The 26,945-nt window shown below is 41.0% G+C and overlaps 1 protein-coding gene across 5 annotated transcripts; it reads right to left on the bottom strand.

Annotated features, from left to right (window-relative positions):
- Positions 1-26,602, bottom strand: LOC143105448 (uncharacterized). 5 transcript variants are annotated; one of them, XM_076269439.1, is made up of 13 exons: positions 26,302-26,602; positions 14,341-14,714; positions 14,141-14,218; positions 12,827-12,985; positions 7,932-10,304; positions 7,358-7,438; positions 7,199-7,285; positions 6,079-6,156; positions 5,883-5,972; positions 4,548-4,766; positions 2,463-4,371; positions 1,968-2,060; positions 1-686 (listed from the first exon to the last, which is right to left on the bottom strand). In XM_076269439.1, exons 1-13 carry the CDS (start codon positions 26,480-26,482, stop codon positions 367-369), a joined length of 6,042 nt encoding a protein of 2,013 aa, XP_076125554.1. In that variant the 5' UTR covers positions 26,483-26,602; the 3' UTR covers positions 1-366. The 5 variants fall into 5 exon arrangements, with proteins under 5 accessions (XP_076125554.1, XP_076125561.1, XP_076125556.1 ...); XM_076269446.1 differs by having other exon boundaries at positions 4,194-4,371; XM_076269441.1 differs by having other exon boundaries at positions 14,341-14,711.
- Between the last annotated feature and the right edge of the window lie 343 nt (positions 26,603-26,945).

Below are 26,945 nucleotides of genomic sequence, written 5' to 3'. Positions count from 1 at the left end.
TCTGTTGAATGGAATGTATTTAAACAAATTTGTTTTAAATCAACAACTTTTCTCACAGATGTCTCTTGAATGTAAAAAAAATAAAATGAAAAATTAAAAGGGATACATTTAAACATGTTTAAAACCATGTTTTATCATGGTAAATTGTGGTATAGGAAACCTTAACTGCAGTCCTATATAGCTGACATACTATTTACAAGAAAGGCATTTGCTTGTCACCTTATTTGGAAAAGAAAAAGGCCCTGCAAGAAAGGAAACAAAATGGGTAAAACTGTGAAAGGTCTCAGCTCTGCCAATAGTCATTATGGTCATCAAATCATTTGATTGGTGTGTAGTAGTCCTCAGGTTAGTCCTCACTCAGAGCCCTTACTGTGGTGGTTTGCTCTTTAGCCTGCGTAGAGTGGTGATACGGTTTCTGATGTAATATTTGATGGCTGCCCACTGCCTGTCCTTCAAAGCCACCGGCTCGGCCATGATGCAGGCGGTGCAGGCCTTCTTCCCCGGGGTTGTGCCCGAGCTGATGAACTTGGCCATGTGCCTCTCCACAGCCTGAACCTCTGCTTCACTCCACTTGTGTTTCGTTACACTCCTCCGTCTTGCAATTGCTGGAACAACGCGCCTCTCCACGGCCTGCCCTTCTGCTGCACTCCGATTGTGTTTCGCTACACTCCTCCGTCTTGTATTTGCTGGAACAAGAACAAAAAAAAAAAAAAACACAAGTCAGTATATGGCAAAGTAAAGACCTATCAAAATGTTACGAAGTGAATTTCTAAACACTAGTGCAGTGTTTCCAGCTAAGCATTCAATAATGAATACTGAATATTATATTATAATACATTATAATAAATGTGCAGCGAGCAGAATTTTAGCATGGCTGCATGTGATATTTTTTCCAGATCAAAATGACATAAGCCTAACAGCTGTTTTGAGTTAAGGCTATACGTTTAGCTTATTGAATAATATGAGGATAGAGAAGACAAAGCATTTTGTGTAATGATGCATCTGGAATTTGCAACGATATGACTCAAAAATAATCTATGGTTGCCTACAAGTGACATCACATTCTGTCTCCCACTTGTTGTCTGTAGCTGATCAAAAGGACATAGGCCTAAGGCCTAAGGCTGAGTTAAGGCTATAGTCTATGTTTAGCCAATTGAATAACTTGATATAGAAGACAAACCATTTTGTGGAATGATGCATCATCATATGGAATTTGTAACAATGAGACTCAAAACAAAGCCTCTGGTAGCCTATAAGTGACATCACGCTTTGTCTGTCTCGTTGTCTGTAGCTGGTTGTGTGTGGCATTCTGAAACGTCCTTAAATTCGGTACCGATATCACTTGTTTCAATTTGGGACCTTGCAGTCGTCATTGTTGTTTGTTTATTCAAAGTCTAAAGACAGTCCAAAGTAGCCTGTGCTATTCAAAGTGTCCATTTAGAGGTCAGACATGATAATCATCCAAACATGACTTTCTACTCGTGCTGTGCACTGATTCATGCTGCCAAAAGTTCAGCCCTCTCTGTCTCTGGTCCTTCGTTGTGTTGTGTGAGACGGCTAGCCCGGCAAAAGCCAATGTGTCCTTTTTTTACCGATATATTTAACAATATCTTTTGCATTTCTTATTGAGACAAAATCAAACTTGGCACTGCACATACTTGTGCCCATAGCAAGACACCTGCCAAGTTTGAAATTAGTCAGACGAACGGATATGCAAATAACAAACACAGACACACACAGACAATGTCATTTATATGAGAGAGAAAAGAATGCTGAAAAAATTATGAAATTGTGGCAGGACAGTGGGAGTTTATCCACCAATGGCATATCAATGACAGATATATACCAATTTAGTCTAGTAAACTAGTAAAAGCCTTACCAGCCTTGGCTTACTAAGAATGTAAGATGCTGTGTTTTGTAATGGTATGCAGAGACAGAATCACTAGTAAATATGAGTGCATGCTTACCAGACTGTGCTTTAGCTGACTTTGAGGGATGGTAGTCATCATCATCTTCATCATGTTCTTCAGATGAAGACCAATAATCCGGCTGCACAATTTCTGTTAAAAATGAAACCGCCATGAGAACATTAGCATTGCACCGCACCTTTATTGTACCTTGATTGTAAGTCGTTTTAGATTAAAAAAAAACATCAGCTAAACTACGAAATAAAGAGTTTGGTTCCAAAACGCTATATCCACCATTTAAATGAATTTTCATAAATATTTTTTTTTACATTTTGTTTTCGAAGTAATTGTAGTAGAACTGTAATTGGGTATTGTTTAATGATTTATCTTTACTCAATCAAAACAACACAACTGCAATTTGATTAATAATACCTGAAATACACAACTAAATAGCCTAACAGCGTTTTGGAACCAAACTCTTCAAATGTAAATGTTAAATGCAAAATGTTTCCTTCTGAATACAATGATCAAGTCATTCATGTAGAGAGCACCTACCATCTGGGCTGACAATAACCTCATCTACAGTCTGTTCTGTGACTTTCAAATGTCCGTTCTCCAAGGCCGTAAAAACCTTGGAAAGCTTTGCCAGTTCCAGGGTATCTTGTTGGAGACAATCATTCTTCAGGTAAGCTGTTAGATTGAGTCCCATGAACTCTGTTAGTTGAGGCATATCCTTCAAGTAGAGCAGTCGGGTTACCATAGCAACGTGCATTCTCAGTCCATTTGAGACTAATGCTTCTGTGCACTTCACCCCACAGTTCTCAGCCAAGCTTTTCAGACACTCAACACCCAAGTAGTGCGTTTTGATACTAGGCAATGCAAACATGTAAATATTGTCACAGCGTATTCTACACAACCTTCGTTTATGGAGCATAGTTTCCATGATGTTGGCCAAAGCTGGAGGAACAAGGATTTGGATGTTGTCTCCAGTTGCTCTTGAAATCTCCATCCTGCAGGTGAACTTACAAAGCTCGCGCTCAAACGGTGTTAAATCCTCCTCGTCGTCATATGGCATGCCATAGGCTTCCTTGGTGTTGAAATCCTTCAGAGTCAGCCCGGCAATCTCGTTCGCTTTCTTTTTATTGAACATGACCAACTGGGCAAGAACAATCCTAGCCAAACTGTTCCAGATCGTTGGGCCTGGAGATGTACACAGTACTGACACACACTCAGTGAGTTTGTCTTTGAGGTATGTGTGCAGATGCCTGATGTCTTCTGTGAAAGACAGCAATCTCGTACCATTCGTGCCATTCGTATCATTCGTATCACTCTGACCTTGTTGAATCTTTCTTGCCGCAAAAGGAGTAGGGAAATGCCTCCTCCACTTCTCCACAAACTTCCTGTTGAATGTTCTTGCCGATTCCAGCATCTGCTCGTCCTGTCTGGATTCAGCGTCTAACTCCACAAATCTTCCAATCTTCTGCAAGTTCCGATAAAAGTGCTGCAGGATTGACAATTTGAAAGTGGAAACCTCCTCACTGTACTCCGAAACATCCTTGAGAACTGCAACCACATGGTGCCAATTTGATGGCAGTATAAAGTCCTCCAGTTTATACATTGGGGTGATCTTGCGGGCGCTCATAAGCAGCCTCCCCAGCTCTCGGAGTCTCTGCCTAATATAAATCTCCTTGATGGCTTCTCGTCCTTTCCCCTTGTCCAAAAGCTCCTGTCCCAGCTGAAGGGCATATTTGTCTGTCCTGACTGCCATAGAAACGTCATTCTGGTGCATGTTCCCCAAAACCTTCCATAACTCTTCAGTAACATTTTCTGGTATGGGTTCAGCCATAAGACACAATGCTGCCACACGTCCTCTTTTTCCCTTCTTGGGGATAGCAAGATTTGCGTTTGTTGCAAATGGACATTGTCTAAGGTGTACTCCGATGCTCCTCTTGACAAACAGGCCATGGCAATAGGGGCAATGCAAAAAATCACCAGGCTTTCCCACTGCCCGTTTACATGGAATCAGAACTCCTTTCCCTTCTTTTAGGACTTGGAGGTTGTGTGCACGATTACCCCTTCTAAGTAACTGCTTTAGGTATATCTTCCTTTCCTTGCTTCCTTTGGGATAACTGAAAGCTTTGGCCACATCATCTTGTTCATAATGCCGCTGTTCTAAATGCCTTGAAATCTTTGACACAAGCCTTTTACAGAACAAACAGTGGTTTTTTTTGATGCGTTTGGTGGATTGAAGGATGGAAACAACTTTAGCATCATTATTTGACGCACCTGACTTCTTGGGAGCATTTTTCTGGTCTGAAACACTGTCCCGATGGTTGTTTACAGATGACATAGAAACTCCTGCAGTGGATATTTTACATGGTTGTAACTGCTTGAGTGGTTTGGTTGGAGTGTCATTTTGGGCACTGTCACAGGGTTCATTCAGGTCTCCATCCTCGGCAGTATTCTGTAAAAGAGCATAAAACCATAAGTATGCATTTCAAGTTGCTTATTTCAAAAATAATCAAAGTAATATTTCTGTTTCATAAAGTGTCCCTGTGTGTATACACACAAACATATGAATATGCAGTTAGTGTTCTTTAGAGACCTTCAATATGTTTTTCAATATGTAGTGTGGCTTACACTTTTGTTCTCTAATCCAATTGCTGGAACATTACTATCAGCACAATCTTCATCTCCATCTCCATCATCATCACCATCATCATCATGACTGCTGTCATCTTCGGCTACATCATAGTCTTCATCACCATCATCGTTGTCATTATCCTCATCATCATCATCATCATCATCATTGTCGTCAGCATCCCCATCTCTTTGAAGATCATCACTTCTCTCCAACGGCTGTTAAGTACAAAAAGCTCTTATAAATGTTGACACCAAAAACAGCCTGAGTGTTAGGTTAGTAAGGAATAGTAAGGTATACATGCCATTTGGAATGCAAGAAAAACATGAAATATCATTGTAAAACAAGTTATAAAACAGATCTTTAGTCCTTGGTTAAGATTTTAAAATGAAGTGAAATGAAAATTTGACATGAAAACTGACAGCGAATATTTACAACATGTATGGTTTATGTTCACCCTGCTAATTACCTTGATAAACAAAGTAAATGAGTTCACAAGGAAACTATCAAACACAAAATGGCAATGTATAGTCTAGCTGCTATAGGCTTTCATAGTCCTATGCAAGCAACAAAGAGCCGAATAGATCATCTAGTTTCTATGACACTTTTTGGCAAAGCACTCTGTCTAACCTGGTAAAAATCTTGGACCCAGAAAGGATCCTAAAATATTTTCAATTAGGGTTGGGCAATGTCCCCTTAAAATGGCATTTAACAATGTGTCCAGTAAAACATTGCGATAGACGAGTTATTGTGGGGTGGGGGTTGATAGTAAATGTACTCCTTTTGTCTTAGCCTGGTAAAAAAGGACAGCCAAGAAGAGACAGATATCGAAGCTGTGTGTAAGATCTGCCCAGATAATTGGACAGACGTCCAATCTCCATGAATATTTGTGTGAACATCAACCAGCGCAATATTAGTAGCCTGTTACTCATGTCATTAAAAACCAATGGTAAATTAATTTAATTTCATTGCCTAGGTTAGAGACACAGTATTGAGAGATGCAAGTCAGCAGATCGGCTATTATTATTTGTTGACATCAAACATGAAGAGGAACAAGTTTACCCAAACGCTGTTCTAACAGTTCACTTGCATGGAGTTTTTTCTCTTCTCATGCCCTGATAGTTTTGCTTCATCTTCTCATCAACAATATAACTCTCACTAACTTGACGCAAGGTGGAGGCGAAGGGCCTTAATTGATTTGCACTGGCCCTACGTGCATAGTACGCATATAGGGCAGTCCCGCTTTGCACCTAACCTTGAGTTGCCATGGGGAGTATGGCCCTTGTAATAAAATTGACATGTGTAAGTCGCTTTGGATAGATGCCAATGGTTACCTCCTCTGTTGTTGATTCCAGTGTATTCTGTACCTCATCCTCTTGATTGGTTTGAGAGACTGGGACAACGCTGTGGACATTCTGTTTCACCTGTCAAAAAAAGAGAGATTATAGTGGCTATAGCAAAACAACGCTATAAGATATTTTACACCTACCACTTCAAAGTGGATACTGCCCCCACTCTAAATTTACTTACCGTTTCATGCTCTGTCTCTGACTGTGCAGCATTGATGTTATCTTCTCTTCCAGTCTCTTGATCCCTACCATGGCTGGTCTGAATAAAGTGACAATACAGAGGAGTTTTGTAACCACATGAGTTCATAGAGCATCAACGTTTGGCTAGTCACGTTACAAAGTTAGCACACCCATGCTAAAGTTGACTAAAAAGAGGAATACAAATCTTTTGGAAATTGATTGTAATGCCTTAATTAAAAATGAGGAAAAATCCAAAATAAATATTCTTCCTTAAAATACAGGGGTCATAAGTAAGCATACTCCTATGTTAAATTCCCCATAGAGGCAGGCAGATTTTTATTTTCAAAGGCCAGTTATTTCATGGATCCTGGATACTATGCATCCTGATAAAAGTTCCCTTGGCCTTTTGAATTAAAATAGCCCCACATCATTACATACCCTTTACCATACCTAGAGATTCAATTCAAATTTAAAATTCAATGTCAACATTTAAACTAAATGTAACATTTCATTGTAAATCAAATTAAATTGCTTCTCCTCTTTGCAAACATGTCTTAATACAGATTTGTTTAAAAATTGTTGCAAAGTTCCATTACTAGGCTATTTCCTTTGTCTGACTCTTTATTAATTTATTTATTTATTTATCTCTATTCCTTTGCAGTATCTGTAGCAATGCACGCATTCTCACCAGCATAGACCTGAATCATCATCGTAGAGGAGGTTTTTCCCGCATTATAAATCATCAACCAATCAAGTGTTGGTGAAATTATTGCATCCCTTACAATGCACAATTATTACCTCGAAATTGGGAGCTCCTGTAAGTGATTCTGGATGTGCTTTTCAAAACTTTGCGATGTGAAATGTACAAACAGCTGCTTACAATTGTTTGTGGATAGGTCTTGTTTGGGTTAGGAGTCCTTTTGACTACTGCTAAGCTGTCCCAGACTTGAGTGCTACTTTTAGGGCTCAAATGCTTGATAAATTAGGCTACTCTTAGTCAAAAAAAGTAGTGACATGGCCATTATTGCGTGTAGCCAATATTGTACTCATATTTGTACTTGTTCTGTAGGACATTAGGTTTAGCAATAGTTGAATAGTTAAGAGGCATTCATTTTGGTTACCTCCTCAATTGTTGATTCTAGTATATTCTGTGCCTCATCCTCTTGACTGGCTGGCAAGACTGGGACAGTGCTGTCATTCTTTACCAGCTGTCAAGAAAAAATAAATAAAATTACACTTTGACAGTAGAAATATGTTTTGGTTAAAGGGAATATGCTTACCGTTTCATGCTCAGTCTTTGACTGTGCAGCATTGATGTTGTTCTCACTTGCATTTTGTTGATCGTTCCTACCATGGCTGGTCTGAATAAAAGTAACAATACAGACCAAATACGTCATATTTTGTTCACCCTGTTAAACGTACAATTCACCCTGTAAATTACAATTTAGGATATGTTTAGGAATTCTATTATGTTTACATTCTTATCTTTTCATAGTCAGTCAATATTTACATGTAATAACAAGCAAAGTTATTGCACTGTTCAATCCTTGCACTGTCCACTTTTGCACCATTGCACACACTCCACCATAGCACCTTATCACATGGTCGGTCCATACCAGACCTTTGTAATTCTGTGAGTGATTTTTATGTATGTGAGATATGTGTGTGTTTGTTATGTTATGGTTGTATAAAATACTGGATGCCTAAAATATCCCTCGGGATGAATAAAGTATCTTTCTATCTTTCCATCTATCTATGGAATAAATGAGGGTCACTTCCAGTTGGATATCTAGGTTATTACAGCAATTGAATGTTTTTCTTATACTTAAGAGGGAAGATCTGTAGTATTCTCACCTGTTCAGCAAGTACCAACAATGGACTGTTGCCGTTTGGCTTCTCTGGTGCCATGAATTTCTGGTGCCACCTCATCTTCAAATTCTCCTGGAAAGTTTGGGCAATTTCTACCATTTCTCTATCTCCAGTGGCTTCTGCTTCACACTTGAGAATCCCTGCAATTGTGTCCAAGCTGCGCCTGATATTCACAGCATACTTGGGAATGGCAAAAGTACACGTGGTCTCACTGTACAACGCAACATCCTTCACAACAGCAGCCAAGTGATCCCAGTTTTCCAGTCGGATATAATCCTCTATTTGATACAATGGTGTGATTTTTCGACCGTTCAAAAGTACCCTGCCTAACTCACGAAGTCTCTGCCAGATGTATTCATTTGCATTTTTTCTATCACACATGAGCTGTCCAAGTTTAAGAATATTCTTGTCCCCTCTAACTGCCTCTGCAACATCATCCTGATACATCCCAGAAAGAACCTCTGCGAAGTCTGGAGCCTGTCTGGTGACAGTACGTGAGGACTGATCCCCTGCTGCATTTAGATCAGAATCATCCTGTGTTGTGATGAATGTACAGCATCTAATGTGCCTACTCATGTACTCCTTGGAAAACATGCCAGAGCAACCTGGGCAGGTTAAAACGTCTTTAGGATCCTGTGACTTAAAGACTCGGCATGGAATTAGAAGTCCTTTTCCTTCTTTCAGAACTTGATGGTTGTGTGCACTGTTACCACGGTTACGCAAGAGTGCCATTTCAGTTTTCCTTTCTTTTGAATGTTTGGGGAGAGTTAGAGCCTTGATCACATCCCTTTCATTGTAGTGGCGCATTGCTAAATGCCTTGATAACTTGCTGACAGGTTTTGTACAATACAAGCAGTATTGCCTCTTGACAAGTCCCATTTCCTTATTAAGGACAGAGACATGATCTAAGCCTTCCTCTACGGCTGTAATGTTTGAGATCCGATGGTGCTTTCTGGGTCTCTCCTTTCTGGTTGAATCGCTCAGGGCTTCTCCACAGCTGGAATCTGAAGAATCACCATCCTGTTCCATATCAACCTCGTATTCTGAGGACGAAGATCGAGGACGTTTCATTGGTGTCCTATTTGACCTCCCTAAAAGTGACAAATCTCCATCATCGCCAGAACTGGCTTCATCACTTGAAGAGTCATTCTGATGATCTATCTCATCTGGCTGGGTTGGAGAATTGTTAGTACACTTCCTCAGTCTCCCACTTCTTCTATTTGGTCTTGACAAGTCTTTGTCACCTTCACTGATAGGCAGCTCTTCTGAAACGCTATCCTCTTGATCCAAGTCCACCTCAACTGGTTTGTCTGAAGTAGTCTGGGGATCCTTCTTGGGTGTGCCCCTTGGTCTTTCTGCTCCATCCCTTGGGTTTGATTCTCGACCTAAACAGTTTCCTTCACCTTCCAAGTTCACATCACTTGCTTTTGTTTTAGATATTTTAAGTTGCCCTGTAGACCTTCCCTCTGGTACCCTCCCTGACCTACCCAATACCGATGAGTCTCTGTCATGAGTACTGGCTTCATCATTTGAATAAGCATCCTGATGGTCCATCTGAATTGATTGGATTGTGGAGGCATCTTTGTTATCTTCAGAGACAGGTGGCTCTTCTGAAACACTCTCATCGTGATCCAAGCCTACCTTTGATGGTTTGACTATAGTACTTTGAGGATTCTTCCTGGGTCTGCCCCTTGATCTTACTGTACTGACTTTTGAGTTTGCCTCTTGAACGGCAATGCTCTCTTCATCTTCAGAACGAATTTCAGAACGGTCCTTCAGTCTGCCACTTCTTCTATGTGGTCTTGACATGTCTTTGATACCTTCAGAGATGGGTGACTTTCCTGAAACACTATCCATTTGATCCACCTCAGCTGATTTGACGATCGTAGTTTGAGGATTCTTTCTTGGTCTACCCCTTGGATTTTTTGTTGTGACCACTGTGTTTAACACTGGCACTACAATATTTTCGTCGTCTTCCAAGTTCCTTCTAGACCTTCGAGTAGGTCTCCCAATTCTACTTTCTTCATTAACCTCAACTGAGTTATTTGTCGATGTCTGATCCGTCTTATGTCTCTTCTGTAGCCCCCCTCTGACCTCCATTCTGTCATTTCCAGATCTAAGCCATCGCTGTGAATTACGAGACTCTGGTTTAGGTGTGGAAGTTTGAGGATGCTTTCTTGGTCTCCCTCGAGGTTTCCCTGTTCTAACCATTGTGATATTTTCAGAGCTGGTTTCTTTGTCGAAATTGATTTCTTCACATCCATTTTCAGAGTAACTGTTGCCACCTTTGGAAAGCTCTGTCCGGGGGCCAAGTCTTTTCTGAGGCATCTGAGGTTTGTGAGGCATTTCCGCATCCATCTGTGTGGGAGGTTTAAGTGAAAACAGTGAATATCAGTAGTGACAAACATTCATTCAAGCTTTAATTCAAGCATGAATTAAGCTATAATAAATGTCTGCTGGGTGGGATTCCCCCAGCCATCAGACGGATGAAGCTATACATGTTGAAGGCAGATATAATCAAGCAAATGGATCAATAGTAAAAATCACAAATGGAGGGGCAGGAAACTGTATTTTTAAAGGTACCGTATTTTCCGGACTATAAGTCGCTCCGGAGTATAAGCCACATTAGTCAAAAAATGTGTCATGAACAGGAAAAAAACATAAGTCGCACTGGACTATAAGTCGCGTTTATTTAGAAATGTATTTCACAAAATCCAAAACCAAAAACAGAGACTATGTAACTGGACTAAGTGAGGCCAAAAAGATTAATGTTAAGACGAAGGAGTGAAGGCAGCCAAGAAGAGGGCCGGATAGGCCTAATTGTAAAGCAAAAGATTCACTGAAAGAAAATGCCATGTGGTACACCAAAATTTTGCTAAAATGTGGAGAATACAATGCAATCAAGCATTTTGGGCAATGTGGAGTCACAAGCTGGAAGCAGATTAAATGCTCACGAGAGAGAAAAAAATGGTTTTAAAAATACGTGACTGAAGCAAGCCAGGTATAGATCTATAGGCCCGAAGGTAATTGTAAAGCAATTTACAAAAGATTCACTGAACAAAAATGCTGATATGGTACATGAACATTTAGCTAAAAAAGAGAAAGATGCGTTTTAAAAAGACGTGCACAGACCGGTTTTAATAGGACGTCCAGACCAAAGCTGCAGCAAGCAGGTGATATTTAGAAATTTATTTCACAAAATCCAAGACCAAGAACATACAGATGTAACTGGACACATAGAGGCCAAAAATATTGAGAATTCTACAGGGAATGTTAATGAAGATTGCCAAAGGCTGCTGACAAGTGCCCGCGCTAATTGTGAAGCAATTTACAAAAGATTCACCGAACAAAAATGCTGATGTGGTACATGAAAATTTAGCTAAAAATGTGGAGAATGCAATGCAATCAAGCATTTTGGACGATATATTGACACAAGCTGGCAGCAGAACAAATACTCGGTTAGCCACCTCCAAGAGAGCGAGAGAAAAAAATATGCGCATTTAAAACCAGGGCCTAAATTTCAGCGCGGGTATTGCGCATAAGTTATTAACTATTAAGCATAATAATAAAAGTCCCACAACCCCATGATAATGAGAGAAATTCCCACATTACAGCGCTGTCTGATAAAGTTAACGTTTTGCAAACACAGAAGCATGACAGTCTATAACGCGAGAGAACATGGATGTGTTCTCCATTTGAGGAACGTTATAATCGATTGCGGACATGAACAGACAGATACAGACACGGAGCGCATAGTAGGCCTACTTTCAATTTCTAGTGTGCATTCAGTACATGAAAGATAATTAGTAGCAAAACAGCAAAATCAAATATTAGCCTAAATGGCAGTGAGTTTTGTTTTCAAATGTTTTCATGCATGTCTAGATAACGGGTGAGGAATGTTTAGGAGACAGCCTATCGTAAATCCTCAAATTATGGCTGGGGTCTTTATTTAGGCTGCGCAAGGCACAGCACCTTTATTTGGAGCATGGCTTACTGTTTGATTATATTGCTAAATATCGGGACTGATGACCACTGAAATCTGTTGGGTATTTGATGGTTCACTATTAAGTTTCATGTATAAAAGTTGTTGGGATTTCAATCCGCTTATTGTGAGATAAGGCATCCGCTTTCATTTATTTATGGAACGTGTGTTGTGCTGAAATGGAAACCTTATTCAGCCTAAATTTAGTTATTTTTTATTTTTTTAATTATGCATGATTTACTTTTTTATAAAATTCGTAGGCTGATGTCTGGCAGCAACAATTGTGTTTAAATGTAGGTTACTGCTTCAGCCTCTGGCAAGCTCAGAAGGGGGCGGCATGCAACTGGTAGCTTGAGAGCAACGTGTTGGAGACATGGTGTTAGACAATGACTTTTCATTGGCAACAATATAAAACCAACCAACAATATAAGACATTAAGAAGAGCTCTTTTTTGAGTTAAATTGAAACAAAATTGTTACTGGCTTTATTTGTTTTATTTTATGACCTTTATTTGTCCGAATCTGAGGTCCAAATAGAATCCTGGCCATAATTTGAGGACTTAGGTATGCACGTGTGTTTCAGGCATAGCGCAACCACTAATCCCTGACTGAAAGTGCACAGAACTTGTGCATTTGAGAGCGTTCTCTCGCGGCTAGACAGTAATGTTTCATGTAGGGTTCATATCAGTTAATATGAATTAACATTTAAAAACATGTTCAATTATATATTTTTTCATATATAAGTCGCAGTGCCAGCCATGAAAAAAAGTGTGACTTATAGTCCGGAAAATACGGTATACATATGAGAGAGGCAGAGGTCTTTTTAAAGCTATACATATTCATATGTTCATATCTTTTACATAAACAAAATATCAATTACAATATTTGTTTTTTCTTACATTATCACTCTCCTTAACAGGGTCCATAACATGGTCATCCCCTCCCCGATCACCATCTTCTTCAACACCATCATGGTCATCAAAAACATCATAATCATCTTCATTGTCATCATTTACTGGAGGACAGTTGGCATTCCAGTTGCAAGTTGTTTGTGTTGTCTAAAAAAAACAAATGGAGAATGTGTGGCTATTAGCAAGTGTCTGGATACCATTTGAAGACATGACTGAAGAAGCATTTGAAAATAAAATACCAATGTTTGCCAAGTGACTCGGCAAAAAAAGCTTTTGGTCTACCCGAAGAGGCGTGGCCTCAGGGGCCGAAACTCTTATTGACCTCATCAGCCTAATGGGGCTAGCCTGGTTTCACCAAACTCACTCGCTTTGTGAAGAATCTCACTACTCTCCATTGGGAAATGTTTCCAACCCTAACATCGTAATGGCCGTAGACTTTGCGTTAAATTTGAAATCACTGGTCCAGCCTAACTCATAGCATACTGATAATAAACCACACGGTCAGTCAGGAAACAATGTATTTCCCTTTGCTGAATAAATGTAAACATTTGTACATTCTTCCAACAAACATGCATTAAAGGAGAAGTTCGGTGTGATATTGACCTAAAGTGTGTTGAAACATGATACCGAGTGTGAACTTTTGTCTCATAGCTCATCACGGCTTGTCCCCTGCACTCCGAAATCTGGCGCTAGTTAGCCGATGCTATCAACAGGTTTTCAAAGGGGGTGCCTCGGGCTAGCCATGCAAACAAATCACTGTTTTACACCATTTACGAGGCTCAAAGTAGCTCCACACTTCATTGGTAGACTTCCGAGGGCCCTGAAATTTTAAAACGAGACATTGAGAACTTTGAAAAAGCACTGGTAGTTTATGGTGAAACCATCAAAAAAAGTTTTCCCACCCCTGCTGTAACTGCTTCTGGCATACATCTAGCTTTGGCTCTAACAAACCCAGTACGTTCACAGTAGGCCATTGCACAGAAAATCTGATTTTTTTTTTACCAAAATTGTTACACGTTTAAAAATAACTACAACCTCATGTTGTGTTGATCATGTTTAGACACCAATTCAGAAACTTTCATCTGTCAAAGGTTTTCAGAACTGGTTCTGTTTCCTTCATTTTTTCACATCTGTATGTCAGTGAATGAGGTTTGCTAATGAAGAGTTCTTTATTTGCCAGATTAAAAAAAATACAGAGGGCAAAGGTCTTAAACTGGTACATTAAGTACAACGCCCCATCTGAGGACAAAAGAGTGAGGTTCAGCAGTTAATCTCTGACCAGCCTGTCTGAATAACACTCACAGTTTCAGTGTTGCTGGACTCCGGAACATTTTCAGGTCTGCCATCATCTTCAAGGATGTCATCACTCCTCTCCTGAGTCTAAAAAAAAGAACATTTGAAAACAGTGAGATCTTAAAGGTATATTTATCTTAAAAAAAAAAAAAACGCAAAATATGGCAGTATACATTGAGTAGTAGTATGGAGATCCTGACTCAACCTACCTGGGAAGCCTGAGGTTCTGTTTCTTTAGCAACTGAATCACGAACACTCCACGTCCTCTCCACACAGGGGAAAACTGGTGCACGGGAGTCCGATACCGGTAATGAGCCCACTGCAATGCTTACTGTGACTCTAGGGTCAGTTTGCCCAGCTGATTGGTCTCTGTTGGGACTGCACTCTGTGAAGTCAGTCTCCATCTTAATTTGCATCGCAACACATTCCCTCTTTCCACTGTCCATGGAGCCTCCATCATTTTCACCCTGTGCATCAAGTTCCTGCTTTAAAGATGCAATGATTGAAGTGTCCTCCAAAGCTACCTCAGGTCTCTGCTCTCCTGAATTTTGGAGCTCTCCAGGATTATCAGGAGTTAATTCTGCTGAAAAGTGAACAGAAATCTATGTTAACTATGCATAACACAGGTGAATTAAATCTAAAATGGACAGCATCAGGTCATGGATTTTATGTAAATTTTGATTTTTTTAACAATGTGTCCAAATACATTTTGAATAGGAGCCTTGCTATTAAGACTAATTGGCCACAATATAATACATCATTAAACACTGCAACTAGAGGTCTGCGCAGGACTGATTTTTCAGTCCTGCGCCCGCCCGCTCCTGCAATATTCTGTCCCGCTCACGCATTAATGTGTCATTTTTAGTCCCGCTCCCACCCGCATCTGTAACATGATGTCCCGCTCCCTCCCGCTAAAGCCCGCATGCAGGAGGGATAGCCTATTCAGTTTTTCTTTCTGTCTCACGAAAGGAGCACACACACCTGAGAAAGACTCCAGATGCCTGATTTTAAGTTTCTTGGTTCTGAATGTAGGCTAACAACTGAAGTAGGCCTAGTCTGGTGCCCTCTTCCTCTGTCATGCTTTCGATTTCGAGTTGACAATGAGCAGCAGGAACAAATTGAACCCACATAAACGACAATATAGGCTATAGGCCTGCTATCCGTCAGTTATGCTTAAACCCCGTTTTTTAATGCTGCCTAACAGAACATCCAGCTGAACTATAGTTATGAACACTACTTTAATCATTTCCCCATTTAATTTTACGCACATATTTAATTTGCGGGAGTGCAGTGAATCATCGGTTTGTCCCGCACCCGCGAATGCACCTCTCTCATCCCGCCCGCTCCCACAAAGAGCTTTCAAAAGTTGTCCCGTGCCGCACTCTTTTGCGCGGGAGTGCAGACCTCTAACTGCAACATTGTCATAAACATTGTGCTTTAGTTATTATTATCTTCCAAATCAGCCTTGACCACTTGGCTGACTAAACAAGGCATGTTCAGGGAAGGAGAGTAGCAGGTTACATGCAAAGGAGTTATTTAATTAAATTAAATTTAAAAAATTTAATTCTAATCAGTTACAGCTACAGAGGAAAAATATGTAATCAATTTAGTGGCCAATTAAGATCTTTGTGATCAGGGTTGGAGTTGCATCTAAATACATACCTGTCTGTAAGAAGCTTTATAGCTTATGTAGACTATAATTTAAGTTTCATTCATGTTAGAGCCTGACCGATATGGGATTCGATAGACCCATACTGATTTTGATATCTGAGTATTTCAAAAGCTGATAACCGATATATCTGCCAACAGTCTACCCTTTTTTAACAAGCAAAAATGTAAAAATAAAGTTTGGCTCAATGTGAGACTTTATGTGCTTAAATAGGCCTAAATATCTGGTATCCTAATGAAAGGTACAGTAACATATTAAAGCAACACCAAAGAACTTTCCCTCTGTCGCACGCACGCTATTTGTTTATCCAGCACCGGCTTTGCAAATAACGATGTCCACAGACAAGGTAGAATATTTTGCATGTTATAAAAGTATGATGTTTTGCGACATCAGATGGAAGTCAAATTTGTAGTTTCTTATGTCTCATTCCATTGAACTACAGATCCGCTACCGATCTGGCAAACTTACATAGTGCGGTTATAGCCGATAGAGGGCCGCAATAGCGAATGCAGAATTGCCGTTCACCCTGTTACGAGTTGATGAACCACTGAAACGATTTTGGAAACATTATTTTAAGGTACAAAAAAACTCTTTGGTGTTGCTTTAACTATTATGAAATAATTATTGTCAGGTATTTGATCTTTGATAACCATTTTTTTTGCAAATAGAACTTTTCTGAAGGATGCATCGTAGTCAAGCAGGCCCGTATTGAGACAATGAGGTTTCATTGGCCATCATTGCAAGAAGTCGCAAATTTGTCGCTAGTTGCGAGATTACATTTTTCTGTCACTAAGGATGGCCAAAAGTCGCTAAATCTAGAAAAATACAAAGACTCTGTCCATTTTGGATTCATTTTCTGTACCGTTATAAAAAGTTTGCGCGTACTTGTGGACCAACTCAACTCTGACAGATTGAGGAGGAGGAGTGATAGTGGTCATGTAATCTTGATTTATTTATAATTTAGGTTTATTAATATTATTGTGAAATTAGTGTTCATAAACGAGTAATGTAGTATAGTATAGTATAGTATAGTATATATACTCTTTTGATCCCGTGAGGGAAATCTGGGGCCAGTTCCCCAAAACGTTCTTATCGCTAAGTAGTTCTTAACCTATTCCTTAACCTCTCTCATAACGTTATGGCACGATTCCCGACACGTTCGTACGCTAAGTATATCTTCTGTAAGTCACACGTTCGTAAGGTTGGTCTGGACCATTCTTAAAGGAGAATTCCAGTGTGATATTGACCTAAAGTGTGTTGAAACATGATACCGAGAGTGAACGTATGTCTCATAGCCCATCTCGGCTTGTCCCCTGCACTCCAAAATCTGGCGCTAGTTAGCCGATGCTACCAACAGCTTTTTCAATGGTGGTGCTTCGGCATCGGGCTAGGCATGCAAATGAATCACTGTTTTACACCATTTACGAGGCTCAATGTATCTCCACACATCATTGGTAGACTTCCGAGGGCCCTGACATTTAAAACGAGACATTGAGAACTTTGAAAAAGCACTGGTAGTTTACTTACAAGACGATTTATGCAGACAGTATCTTCACGAAGTTTAGCGTTTGCAGCCATCTTGAATTTAGTCACGATAAGTCGAGCGACAAGTAAGAATGAACAGGTATGATAAGGGATCAGATTCCAAAAATAATTCAGTGGAAATGCATGGATTCCAGTTTCTTCCAGTAGCAGCAACTGGAATCCATGCATTTCCACGGAATTATTTTTGGAATCTGATCCTTTATCATACCTGTTCATTCTTACTCGTCGCTCGACTTATCCTGTAAGCGACCAACTAGGCCTATGGCAGCGATCCAACGTGTCTTTGTTTTGAATCAAAAACGCAGTGTAGTCCATGTCGCTCCATAGCTCTTTTTTGTTGCTGTTGCACAAGTTATTCCGAAAGCTGGAAAACGGTGTCACCTTGTGCAAGCTCACCTCGTCCAGCAAAACTTCAAGTTCCTCCGACGAGAAGCTTGGTGCCCTTTTTTTACGTTGCTTCCCCACCATACTGTATCTAACTCTCTCTCTGTTCATTGTAGATAGGTTGCTTTTTATTGAAAACATTAACCAATGGCAATCATTTTTTTATTTGAACCTTGAATTTCCACTGGGGATCAATAAAGTATATATCTATCTAGTAACTGCAGCTGCTTGCCAATCAATTATAATTGTAAGATACCTTACCATTAATATAAAAGTGTATTACCTAATTTTAAGAAGTTGTTAAACCCATGTCAAGAAGCGGCACAAGTGGCACAACGGGATAAGGAGGGTGGATGATTAGCGAGGGATAGGCCTACCCGGTTAGTCTACCCGATATTACTGACAATGATAATTTAGTTAATAGTTTATATTTTACTTAACTTAAACTATCTTAAAATAAATGTTACTGGAATAATTTGAGAAATGTTTCATTTGCATAGAACGTGTTGTGTTTCTTAACGCCGTCATGCAACTTCACGTGAAGTAGAAAATCGATTCCTGAGCAATCGATGCCAACTAATTCAGCACCTTCACTTAGGACAGCGGCTTTGTAACGTCGAACGTAAGAGGCAGCGTGTTAAGAAGCTTCCTAAGGGACACTTCGGGGAACACACTTAGGAACATAAACAACTTTGGTAAGATATATCTTTTGAGTCTTCTTAGCGCGCTAAGAGTGAGCGTTATCGTGCACACAGTGTACACACAGTGAGGTGAAGCACACACTAATCCTGGCACAGTGAGCTGCCTGCATCAACAGCGGCGCTCGGGGAGCAGTGAGGGGTTAGGTGCCTTGCTCAAGGGCACTTCAGCCGTGCCTACTGGTCGGGGTTCGAACCGGCAACCCTCTGGTTACAGGTCCGAAGTGCTAACCAGTAGGCCACGGCTGCCCCACATGTATGGTCTTTCAACAACTTCAAGTGAATAATGTAACAATTTACGAAACATATTTTTAAAGCTTGTGTCATGTGGTGCCCTCCCCACTGGCTGTGAATGGTTGGTGCCCCTGGGCACTGGCCCTTATGGATAATCCGGCCCTGTAGTCAAGGCATCTATGCCCTGCTGCTATGCTCTAACGTAGGGGCCGTGCACACGATGCCGGTTTTTGTGAAACCGGTGAGGTTTTGTTAACGGTTACGCCTTGCATGTACACGACGCCGGCAGTTTAGGATACTGAAACCGATAGCTTTTGAAACCGGCTTCCGAAGTGGGAACTTTTGAAACCGCCGGCTAACTTTCGCCGTGTAGACGCCTGTAGGTGCGAAGCCGGCAACTTTATGACGACATAGCCCCACCTCTCAACTCAGCCACGGCACTCGACCTGACATGTTGCTTGTCAAAACAAACCAAACCATTTATTTATCATATTAAAATGTTTTTCTTTCCCCTGTCATGATTTATGTGCACAATGTAGCCTTTAGTGGCTAAGTTAGAAGCACACGTTAGCTTAACTTAGTTAAACATTAGCTTAGGCTACTGCATGTTAGTGTTTTCTCCAGTGGTACTCAGACCTAATGCAATGCGTAGGCTAAGCATCTGAAATTTCACATAGCAGTCACATACCTTGAAAATGAACTTTATTAGTTTAACAGTTGAATTGAAAACCGAATTGTCTGTAGTCTCCTTATTTCATGCGACAGCTTAACCAGAGCACTTATTAGACATTCTCTGGCTTAACAAACTGTTTTAACAATGTTTTCTTCTATGCGATTCACGCGAAATTATTGTGAAGCTTCTGCACAGCGGCGCCATCGACTGGTCTGGCATATGCACTACAGCACATTTAGCCGGTTACACCTCTGTGTGTACACGCAAGGTTTTTTCTTGCCGGAGTCGTTAAAGGTGTGAAAGCGGTAAGAGAAAATCCACCCGGCGGTGTCATGTAAACGGCCTCAACGTAGTTATAGGAACAGTCCACTTCTAAAGAGTTCTACTAACTACTCTCCCCAAAAAACGGTTTTGCATTTGCATTCGCACTGGCCAAGTGGCCATAGGAACTGGTTGCACATTCAATTTCAAATTGTCCATTCAACTTGGGTTGACAGTGGGCGTGACTTATAATTTGGACCAATCAATGTAGACCTAGGTAACTAAGGGTTCCTATGCGGGAAAGGGAAAAGAGAAAAGTCCCTGTCCTGAAGTAGGAGCTGAAAGAGTTACAGGAACTGCGGTCAGAGGAACTTAATAATCCCCAAATTGGTCCGGTCGGAACACAAGAAAAAAAGGGTTCTAGGAACGTTATGTTCTAGGAACTGCAGAAATCCCGTTGGTGGGAATACACCTTTAGTTACCATTATGGTAGCCTAAGATGTGCCAGAAGTGCACACTAGTTATAAGAAACCTGTCCTTTCATTAAACAAAATATTATGACCCTTGAGCCAGCACCTATATGTGATCTCAATAGGTGCATCTCATCCCTCATGCAGCCTCTCTCCTCGGGCGGGCCTCCAACTCGTGCCCTGGAAGTAGTTCAAAGCTCAACGTCATCGAGGATGTCTCATACCAGATGAGGATGCAACCAGATGAGGATGCAACCAGAGGAGATGAGAACGAGGAGAGAGGAGAAAGGGCAGAAATGCAAGGAAACACAAGAACATTCTATGCAGAAGTGTGCGATCATTGGTCCAAGCTGTCAAGAGGCCCTTTCACACTGGCGAAATTGCCGCAATTGTATGTACCAGAATCGCGGAACAACTGTCCCTTTCACATAGACCGAGGCGGAACGGCGGGACAAAGTGTCTCGCCAAATTTACTACCAAGCCCCCTAGACATTTTGCAGAGTTTTTTCGTTCCGGCACCAGTGTGAATGGGTCAAGGCGGAAAGGGGAATCTGGGCGGGCATTTCGATGCTATGTCCAGCCCACCAAAGGAGATTGCAAATAAATCTAACTGATCAAAAGCAGCAATAGCATAGACAGCACATTATGTCAATCTATAAATTCACAAAGTCTGCAATCAGTTGCCATAATAGGCTATCCTAAAATCCAGCGAAAAAACAAAGCATGAACTCATGAGCGTCTGTCTGCCCTATATGTATATCCTCTGATTGTAATGCTTACAGATATCTAGGCGATATTTGTAACATTTGTTTTGTATTTGGCCTGTTATAAAATCATGTAGACCTATTGAACAATTTAAACACGTTAGGAACCGCAAAGTTGGAGACATATGCATAAAGTTGGAGATGCATAAAGACATTGCTGCAAATTTAAAACCGGATTACTCTGGAATGGCTAACTGTACAGGGGCATGCTTTACACCTTTGTGTTCGGTAAGGTCTGCTGTTTATTCTGATATATGTTTGTCATGTGTTGAGGTAAAGTTTGCGATCTATTTCACCAAGATGAATGGGTAGGGAGACGGGCGCAAAAAAATATGATTAAGTCAAGTCAAAGTCAAAGTCAAAGTCAGCTTTATTGTCAATTTCTTCACATGTTCCAGACATACAAAGAGATCGAAATTACGTTTCTCACTATCCCACGGTGGAGACAAGACATATTTTACCAATTTTAAGTCCACAGACAAACATAACATTCAAGTAAACAAAAAGTAAGTAAATAAGTAAATAAGAGGGCACATATAATGAAAAAATAAGAGCAGCAAAAAATGGTTGAAATTGTGCATAGACAGTCAATAAAATAAAATACTAGTGCAAAGTCAGGCCAATAAGAGGCTGAGGTAGTTCTGTTTGACCTAAGTAAGAAATAAAGTGGCATAGTGGTGCAAGTTATGTAAGAGCAGCAGAAGTGTTGTGTTTTCAGGACAACAACAACAAGTTGCAAAGTGTACAAGTGTGCAAGTGGAGTGGTGCAGGCGGCCATTGTGGGTCCAATGTCCAGGATGTTATGTAGCTGAGGGTGGAGGGGGGAGAGGAGGGAGAGAGTTCAGCATCCTAACAGCTTGGTGTATGAAGCTGATGGTGTATGATTAAATTAAAGTTGCTAAGTTATGATTTAATTAAAGTTTTCTCGCAAACCGTTTACCACAACAACTAACCACTAACATCGTTTAAAAGCTGAGAAAAAGCTTTTCGTGTGATACATGTGATGTCTGTGATAATAGGCTACTTCGCAAGTAGTTCAGCAAATTTGGGTGGGACAGAATACTTACAGAGCAGCAGCTCTGGCCATATCGGCTCTGGCTCACATGATGTACTGCTTTAAATGCATTATCACTTCACTACCCAACACGCGAACAAGAAAGAAAAGAAAAAAGAAACCAATGTGCTTATGTTGCGATTTCCGATAGGCCCAGGCCTAGAGAAAAGACAGCTATGGTAACCTAACAATTAGGATTTGCTTTGCCAACACTGCTGTTTGGTTGTCCCAAACTTTGAGACGATCCATACTCGCATTAACTGAATCTTATCAACCCGAACTGCGATGTTCCAAACAGAGTGACAGGATGCAATGCCTGATAATCTCACTGCCTTCGGCATAACTGCTAACAGTGCGCCTAGACCTACTGTTAAACATCTGAAAAATATTAAGCTGCTGTTTTCTTTTCATGACTAGCACTAGGCCTACGCTTAAATGATTTATGACTGAATGGAACGTTGGGTTTTTAAGCGCCAGAACTGCTTATCACGTCGTGTGACAAAGTTTACACCAATCATCTTCTTCTAATGTATCCTTATGTTGAGATGTCCATTCTCTTTGCCCTATGCTATCATTTGTGCGCGAAGCATGTTTCAATTAAGGCAATACACAAGCTATTTTTTATTGTTGTAATATTGAATGATTTCATTAATAAATTGTACGCACAGTGCGTACAGGATTACGGCTGGCGGCGCCACTGACCAAGGCCACAGTGTGAACCTCTGATTTTCAAAGGGGAATCAGGGCGAACGCAAGGGCAACTCTTCTCTTCAATTTCCCTTCCAAATTACTTTTTATGCAAATGCAAGCAAATGCAAGCTAACCAAAGTGCAGTCGGTTCTCCCGCCATGGTTTTTGAAATCACACACCTGCTGTATCTAGCTTACGCATAATAAGGCCTACGACTATCACTCTACACGCCCCCTGTTGCACGTCACAATTTAATTTACTATAGCTGATCCTGCCTCCTTGCTCCCCAAAATGCCGCTTCATGTGAACAGATCAGCAGGCAGGCAAATTTTCACTTCACACAAAAAGACGGCAAAAAGACGTCTCCTCTTCCCGCAAATTTAGCGGGATCTCTGTAGGCCCTTTCACACAGAGATTACGCAAAATTTGCGGGAAGAGGAGACGTCTTTTTGCCGCAACGTATGTCTGAAAATGAGGTGAAAATTTGCCGGCCTGCTGATCTGTTCACAAGTCCCGGCGATTTGGGGAGCCAGGAGACAGGACCTATGGGTGGGACCAGCTAGCAAATTTAAACGTGACGTGCAATAGGGGGCGTGTAGACTGATATACGTGGGCCTTATGCACCCTTCAGATGCAGCAGGTGTGTAATTTTCAAAGCCATGGCGGGAGAACCGACAACACTTTGGCTAGCTGCTGCCCACATCTTTAGTAGGCCTACCTTGCAGATGCAATTGAAGTTGCTTTGCATCATCGTGCAGTGCTATGCTTCGATAGAATCGGATTCATCTTGCGAGCAACGTCTTCGGACAATAAAAAGTAATTTGGATGAGAAATTGAAGAGAAGCAGGGAGCAGTTGCATTAAGCATTACAATACCTACTCTTGTTCAAGAGCATTATCGCCTGTCCTCGAACAATACAGCAGGCATTCCTAGCATTAAAGTCCACAATATTCTAAACAGGTGCAGTTACCAAACCAATCCAAAGAAGTGTGATTTCACCGATTAGACGTCCACATTTGAATAACCGCGGACTTAGGCTGTATTTGTGAAGTCTGGCGAATGTAAATGAGTGAAGTACACAGGAAGATTAAACTATAAATGTTTTAATAGAAAGAAATGTGCTTGAACTATTTACAAGTGCAAAATGAAACATCCAACAGTGCAATGTAGGCATATTATAGCCTAACTATTTACAAACATTAACTATTTACAAGTGCAAAATGAAACATCAGTGCAACAGTGTATTATAACTATTTACAAACATACAAAAAAGACCATCCATACCAAAAATAGAGCCCTATAACTGCAAAATATGCAGTGCTAAAAAATGTTTTAAAAAAATCGCAAAATTAAAAACAACAATATGATCAGTCCAGCTGCTGATAAGACGCAGACGGCCCGTTGTGTGACTCATCCATGTGGAAGCTGGGGAATGGTGGCGGAGGAGAGTGGTAGGATGCTGCAGCAGGTGCACGGTAGTGGCGTGGGGTGCTGTGCTCTGGTACAGGAGCTGGTATTCTTGCAATCATGTCCCGCATAAGGGAAGACTGCGACTGCATGTCCCTTTGGATACTTAGTCGGGTTGTTTCATAGGCAAACAAATCGGTGAAACACACAGGGGAATGTTATGGCCTGCAATTGCGAAAATGAGTAGGCCTACGAATTTACCTGGTTGGTTATCGGTGGCTGATTGTTGGCTTTCGGTGTTGGAATCGCTGGTGCTGGTGTCGGCGCCAGAACAGACACTGGGTGCTGGGGATGCAGGTGTCGCCTCCATGCTGCTCTGAAGAGCGACAGGGTTGGCCGAGTGGCTGCTCCCCCAAATCGCACAACAGAGGTGGAAATATGGCCAATCCAGTCTCCCCCTGCCACTTCTGCCGTTGTGGTCATTGACGCTGTTGAATTTTTTGCAGGCTTTTTAATTTGCTGGTGACCTGCATCTTGTCCCGTGCATAGCCGAGGTCGTGGAGTTTTCCGGCCAGTCTTTCCAATAGACCATCCTTTACTGTCCCGTTCATGTGGCGCCTCACCTCATCTTCTCCCCTAAGGGCAAGGAGCGTCCGGATTTCTTGGTCTCCCCAGTGTGCCATGTTTTCTTTCTCCTTGTTGTTGTTCTTCTTCTTCGTTCTGATCAGCTGTGTGTGTTTTTAAATCTCCCGGTGGTGGGTTGCATAGCGTCACTAGACACCCCCGCCCACGTCCCCTTCCCACGCCCACGTTCCCCCTTTCCGCCTTGACCCATTCACACTGGTGGAGGAACGAAAAAACTCGGCAAAATGTCTAGGGGGCTTGGTAGTAAATTTGGCGAGACCCTTTGTCCCGCCGTTCCGCCTCGTCTATGTGAAAGGGACACTCGTTCCGCGATTCTGGTACATAAAATCGCGGCAATTTTGCCAGTGTGAAAGGGCCTTGTGTGAAAAGGCCTAAGGTGTAAAGTTCCTCCCATGTCTATCAACTTTCTGTTTCCAAAAAGTTCGTAGGGATTTATTAGCGACAATAAATGAGTAGATAGACCTAAAAAAGATCTTTATATGTTGGAATTATCATGAACTATCATGCAAAGTATTCATTCATGTCTAGAGAACTATCAAACATTTCCTCATTATCAGGGTCAATAAGTGTGAATAGTCTATGTTCAATATGATATTTTTAAGCTTTGGTATCAGTTCATATTCCCTGCAATTTGCGTGTCTGTTTATTCTAGCCTAGTCACGTGCCACATAATTAGTAATTGACATCACTTAAAAGTAATGCGTAAGTGAGCAGGACATCTCATGTCTCATATCTGTCTTTCCTTCATTCCTCCGTCTATCATTCCATCCTCGTTTCCTTTACAAAAATAATTAGGAGGGATAAGGACAGGAGGAAGGAGGGAGGGAGACAAAAATACCAATTTGATTTAGTTGTATTATTTGATTTAGTTTTATTTAGTATATTTAGTATTTGTTTTATCTTCTACCGTCTTAATGGTTTAGTGGTGTTTTTTGTTATACTTATTACTTTTTCTGCTGTAAGTGCATGTTGTGTGTGTGATGTCTGTATGCTACTGAGACCTTGAATTTCCCCTTGGGGATCAGGAAGGAAGGAAGAAAAAAAAGAAAGAAATAAAGAAAGAAAGAACGAAAGAAAGAAAGGAAGAAAGCAAGTATCTATCTATATGATCTGCACCCCTCATTTCTAACATCTCTCTCCTTCATTCCTCCACCATCCTATCGTTCCTTCCTCGTTTCCTTCACAAAATTAATGAGGAGGGAGGGGTTAGGACAGGAGGAAGGAAATAAGGAAGGAAGGAAAGGAGGGTGGATGAACAACTTGACAGAATGATCTGCACCCAGATTGTTTGTAGCCTACCTCCAACAGCATGGCATACCTGTTGCCGCCCACAAATGCCCGTATGTTGCCAAAAAAGGCCTAATCCCAAATTCGTTTGCATTTAAAAACTACCATTCTGATTACAACCACACCAACTCAGAAGCTATCATAGCGTCGGTATAATTGTTGACATTTACAACTTAGTCTGACAAAGTTTAACATGGAGTGGAGATAACATAGTGTGTGTGAAAAGCAAAACGGATATTACGGCCAGTGTAAGCCCGCGAAATGTCTACTACTAACGTTAGGTATTTCTGGTGGTCTTCGATACTAAATTGAAAATGTTACAGTAAGCGTATAATATTATCGAAATAGGCTGTCTATGTGCCTCATAAATATCGTTCTGAACAACATACCATTGCTGCTGTTTGAACCAGCCTCCCGTAGTTTCGTTTTAAGTTTGGCGTTCTCTAGCTTCACCACCTTTACTTCTTCTTGAAGCTCCGAAATGGTTTCCTCCACGTCCTTAAAAATCTCTTGGGCTGCCAAAGTCAACCGCTGGGAAAGGAGAACACTCAAGTAGCGCAGCTTGGTCATTTTGTGCAGTTGAGTTGTAGCAACATACAATGTTTACCGTTGTTTACATTATTAGCTACATCTCTTGTGCAACAGCTGTGTTTTGGTCTACCACATGCGTTTACCAGAGAATCTTGAGAATCTGGCCTATCCTTTTCCTGTTTGACTATTTCTCCCTTTTCTCTTTGTCTGTACACATCTCTTTAGAAGTACTAGCGCCATCTACTGGTGAGGAGGAACATAATTTATAGCAGCTCTAGCTGTTGGCTGCAGCAACCCGTCAGATTTGTTTTAGCTTCTTTCACCTTTGAGCTCTGCTTTTTTCTGCAACAGCCAAGCTTAAATCAAAGCCCATTAGATATCAAGGCTAACTGTTAAAAACACTGCATGTGCCTGAATTCAGGCGTGGGGCGAGATTCGAAAGTAGGCAATTAGCCTATAATATGCGCAAATAGCTGACACCAGACATAATTTCACTGCATTT

Source organism: Alosa pseudoharengus, unplaced genomic scaffold (assembly GCF_046254945.1).
Source record: "Alosa pseudoharengus isolate Yale_2024_CS ecotype anadromous, Long Island Sound unplaced genomic scaffold, YU_APseudo_1.1 YU_APseudo_1.1_scf_10, whole genome shotgun sequence".
Classification (NCBI taxonomy): Eukaryota; Metazoa; Chordata; class Actinopteri; order Clupeiformes; family Clupeidae; genus Alosa; species Alosa pseudoharengus.
The sequence above is the reverse complement of the archived record's forward strand: the minus strand, read 5'-3'. Positions and strand labels throughout refer to the sequence as shown.

Bases quoted from the DNA above. Each gene is read 5' to 3' on its own strand.
- LOC143105448 (XM_076269439.1), bottom strand. From the start codon at position 26,482: ATGACCAAGCTGCGCTACTTGAGTGTTCTCCTTTCCCAGCGGTTGACT. The intron at 14,219-14,340 runs GTAGGTTGAGTC...TCTTTTTTTTAG, and splicing joins CAGAACCTCAGGCTTCCCAG to ACTCAGGAGAGGAGTGATGA. The intron at 687-1,967 runs GTAAGCATGCAC...TTCTTGTTCCAG, and splicing joins GTCAGCTAAAGCACAGTCTG to CAAATACAAGACGGAGGAGT.